Source organism: Microtus pennsylvanicus, chromosome 1 (assembly GCF_037038515.1).
Source record: "Microtus pennsylvanicus isolate mMicPen1 chromosome 1, mMicPen1.hap1, whole genome shotgun sequence".
Classification (NCBI taxonomy): Eukaryota; Metazoa; Chordata; class Mammalia; order Rodentia; family Cricetidae; genus Microtus; species Microtus pennsylvanicus.
In genome coordinates, this window is record NC_134579.1 from 101,504,326 (window position 1) to 101,508,921 (window position 4,596).

General features: G+C 49.4%; 1 protein-coding gene across 1 annotated transcript; it reads right to left on the reverse strand.

Moving 5' to 3' along the window:
• Positions 1–2,705: 2,705 nt before the first annotated feature.
• Positions 2,706–3,119, reverse strand: LOC142840609 (small ribosomal subunit protein uS17-like). The gene has a single exon (XM_075957107.1). The coding sequence runs from the start codon at positions 3,117–3,119 to the stop codon at positions 2,706–2,708; it is 414 nt and encodes a 137-aa protein (XP_075813222.1).
• Between the last annotated feature and the right edge of the window lie 1,477 nt (positions 3,120–4,596).

Consider the following 4,596-nt stretch of genomic DNA (forward strand, 5'->3'; position numbering starts at 1 on the left):
GTGCGTTCCAGGACAGTCAAAGATACACCAAGAAACCCTGTCTTGAAAAAAAAAAGTATATACTGCTCTTGGAGAGAAACCTAGTCCATCCAGTTCCCAGTACCTATTTTGGATGGCTCACAACCACCTGTAATTTTGGCGTCCTCTTCTGGACTCTGTAGGTACTGCATTTACATGCACCTACACACACACACACACACACACACACACACACACACACACACACACTCATACTAATTATAAGACTGATGGGCACCTACTGGGCTCAGGAGGCAAATACATGCAATAATTTCAAATAACAGGTGGGTGAAGATGCAGCATACATTTAATCCTAGCACTTGGGAAGCAGAGGCAAGGGGATGTCTGTGAGTACAAGGTCAGCCTGAACTATACAGGAAGACCCTGTGTAAGACAGAAAACCAACCAATAATAACAACACTACCAAAATAAGGCCAAATGGGCCTGTGCACCTGTAGTAATAAGAGTGGCGGGGCTGCGTTCCCAGCACCCCGGCCGCCTGCTCGGCTAGCTTATGCCCCGAAATAATTACACGGACACTGTATTCTTTTAATCACTGCTTGGCCCATTTCTATCTAGCCTCTTCTAGGCTAATTCTCGCACCTGGACTAGCCCATTTCTAATCATCTGTGTGTAGCACCCCAAGGTGTGCTTACCAGGAAGATTCTAGCCTATGTCCATCCTGGGTCGGAGCTTCATGGCGTGCGTCTGCCTGGGAGCTGGGAGCATGGCGTCTCTCTGAGGCGTCTGCTCCTGCGAGGAGAGCTGTGGAGTCTGAACTCACTTCCTCTTCCTCCTAGTGTTCTGTTCTGTTTACTCCTCCCACCTATCTTCTAACCAATGAGGGCCAAGCAGTTTCTTTTTATTTAACCAATGACCTTCCTCCATCATGCACCAAAGGTGGTGAAGAAGTTGGCTTTAGGCTCACAGAGACTCACGATGGCAGCCACCATAAGGCTCAGGAATTTGAAAAGCTGAGAGCATTGGAAAGAACAGGAGATCGCACAATTCCCTGGGTCTAGAGAACGACAAAGTTTGGTACTGACAAGATGGACTGGGACCATAATTGGGCTCCTAGAACAAAGTATGGAAACATAGTCTACAACCTTCAAATAGAATGCTGTCCCAAGATGGCTGTGGACTCCTCCCGAGAGACGGCGGAATCGGGAAAGAGCAGGGCGAGATCCTGAGGCGGAGGAGCCAGGATGGTGCTTACGGGTTTGTCAGCGGCAGCAATCGGAGGTCAGCAGAAGTGGGAAGTAAAGGGGCTGGAGAGATGGCTCAGTGGTTAAGAGCACTGACTACTCTTCCAGAGGACCCAGGTTCAATTCCCAGCACCCACATGGCAGCTCACAACTGTCTGAAGATCCAGTTGCAAGGGATCTGACACCTTCACACAATGCACATAAAATAAAGTGGGAAGTAAAGCACCTACAAAATCTCTGCTCCTGGCTGAGCCGGGACAGCACCCGGACCCTCAGAACCTGGATGATGAGGGGTCCCGGTGGAGGGAGCCGTCTCGTACCAGAGCCTTTGCTCTTTCCTCTCAACCTAGCTTGCCTGTCAGGATATGGGAACCCCTTCAGAAAATAGCTGATATTAGGATGTCCCCAAGCAGGATTCTCTAGCTTTTTGGAGAGACTGAACTGTCCCCTTCTGCGACCTCTAGGTCCCTAAAGCTTGGTACAGCTGACGTCACCGACGGCGTGGTGCTAAGCTGAGGCCCCAGAGACATCCCAGCAGTACCGCCTCCAGGTGCAGGAGAAAGAAAGACCAGATGCTGGAGATCTTACCATCTCTAGACCCTCATGCTGCACTCTGGGAAGGCTGTGGGACTCGCCCTGACACAAACTCTACTTCTACGGTGAGACAAAGCCTCTGGGCATGGACTCCGAGGATCTCACTGAGGTCTGGGACAGAAGCACCCTCTCCCTGTTCAGATGCCCAGCCAGGACTTGCAGACTATATCTCTCACTTTTCTCCCTCCATAAAGGCTAACAGAAGCTGAATTAGAATTTATTTATTCTGGTTTGGGGGACTGAACCCTGGACTATGCACTTTCTAAGAATTTATGAAGCTGAGGCAAAATCAAGGTGCGACCTTGGCCTTGTCTCTCATTTTCTCCTCCTCCTTCTCCTCCTCTTCTCCTTCTTCTTCTTCCTTCTCCTTCTTCCTCCCTGTTTTTTGTTTTTCAGGTAAGGTTGTAGCTCTGACTGTCCCAGGCTGGCCTCGACCTACAGAGATCCACCTGCCTCTGCGTCCAGAGTGCTGGGATGGAAGGCGAGCACCACCACTGCCCGGCTGTTGACCCTGGTCACAGCAGTTGACTCCTCGGTAGCTGTAAGGCTGCTGCTGCCCTGGGTGGCCTGTGGTAGCATACATAGAGGCTCCCGGAGACAGAGACGGGATTGCCCCTCCCCCACCATTTTGCCTTTATTGTCATCATTTGCTTAATCAAGTTCTGTTCTGTAAAACTTAAAAAAAGTGGGCCTGAATTCTCAGAAGCCTCCTCCCCCACCTCCCTGTTAGATTTGTAACAAAAGTAATGCGAATGGAGATAGTGTTTTTTTTTTTTTAAGTTGGAAAGTAACTATTTGCTCCAGGGAGTTGGTCAGAGTCCTTCCAGAACTTTTGGAACGTCTTGGTGCCAGCAGCCTTAGTGACCTTGAGCACACTGTCTTGCTCGCTCAGGGGCCTGCCCTCTCCATGGTGACAATGTCATTGGTCTGAACATCCCTGAAACAGGGATGTGGGGGGGAGGACAGGTGCACAGACATGTTCTCGTGGTGATTCTCAAAGCGACTGGACTTTCGGGTGTAGTAGATAGAGATTGTGCCAGAGAATGACAATGGTCTCTGCATCTTCATCTTGGTCGCTACACCAGACAAGGTCAGACCTCCGGTGGAGATGTTATCAGTGAAGGGGCGTTTCTTGTCTACATAGGTGCCCTTGATGGCCTCCTTGGACTTCTTGAATCCTGGACTAATGTTCTTGTACCAAGGGAGGGTCTCCTTGTTGGTTTCTCCCAGCAGAATCCACTTCTTGATTTGAAAGATTGTGGGCTGCTTTTGGGAAGCTCGCAGGGTCTGGACATTCATCATCTTTCTGGCAAACTGGGGCGGGGGGGGGGGACATAGCGTTTCTAACGCAGTGTTTGACCCAGGAGCTATGGCAGAGCTGGTAAAGAGGCAATGTGATAGAATTCCCACAGGAGCAAGGTCATCCTGCAAGAGCCTTATAACTCCACCTCCAGCCTCCGGAAGGCCAGAGGCACATCAACTAATCACCAAGAAAACTCAGTCTCCGCTTCCCCCGTTCTATCTAAGTCTTCATCTCCATGGTAGCACATTTTCCAGATAAACGCCTCCTGGGAGTGGAAAACATTGAAGCTGCTGCCCAAAGACAGCGATTGCAACATCGCTGAGACTAATTCTTCTTGTTCTTTTGAGAAATGTGTGTGCTGTGTGCAAACACTTTAAAGAATATATCTAGGGGCTGGAGAGGTGGTTAAGAGCATAAGAGTGCTAGTTGCAACCAGGCCAGCAGAAGCAGAAGCGGCTCACATCTTTAATCCTCAATCTTTAATCTTTAATCCTTTAATCTTTAAACTCAGGAGGCAGAGGCAGGTGGGTCTCTGTGGTTCCAAGGCCAGCCTGGTCTACAGAGTGAGTTCCAGGACAGCCAGTGGCTCACAACCGTCTCTAGCTCCAGTTCCAGGGGATCTGACGCCCTCTTCTGGCCTCCGATGCACCAGGCATGCTTGTGGTGCGCATATGTGCATGCAGGCTTAATCAAATATCTATAACAGATGGCCTTGGTTATTCCCAGCGTCTGGGAGGCAGAGGCAGGTGGACCTCTGTGAGTTCAAGACTAACCTGGTCTACAGAGTGAGTTCCAGGAGAGCCAGGGCTACACAGGGAAACTCTCAAAAAAAGGTTAACTAGGGCTGGAGAGATGGCTTAGCGGTTAAGAGCACTGCCTGCTCTTCCAAAGGTCCTGAGTTCAATTCCCAGCAACCACCTGTAATGAGATCTGGTGCCCTCTTCTGGCCTCCAGGCTAGGCAGACCACTGTATACTTAATAAATGAAAAAAAAAGAAAAGAAAAAAGTTTAACTATCTATAACACATATACGCATAAAATAAATATATACACATAAATTTATATATCTATACATAGATCTATATCTACATACATTATCTCTATATCTATACATCTGTATTTCAAACTACAGAACCCTTTCCTCTTGAGTTGCCTTGCTTCTGAACCTGGGCTAATCTGTCTTCCTGTCTCCGGCCACACCCCTCCAGCAAGTCTGTCATTTCTCTGAGTCTTGCCGTACCAAGTTGTTTCTCTCTGTGTACCCCGTTGTTAAGCGGGAGTGACCGTACATCACTGCAGAGTTATCTGAGGCAAGGGCACCTCAGGGCAGCCTTGCTATAGCCATCTCTGATGCAGTCACACCTCTGCAAGCCAGGCCATCCTAAGTGCCAGCCACAAGACAGCTGGCCTGCAGATCCATCCTGGGGCCTAGCCAGCCTGCTTCTCTAGGCTCTGCCATGCGCAAGTGGAGACAACT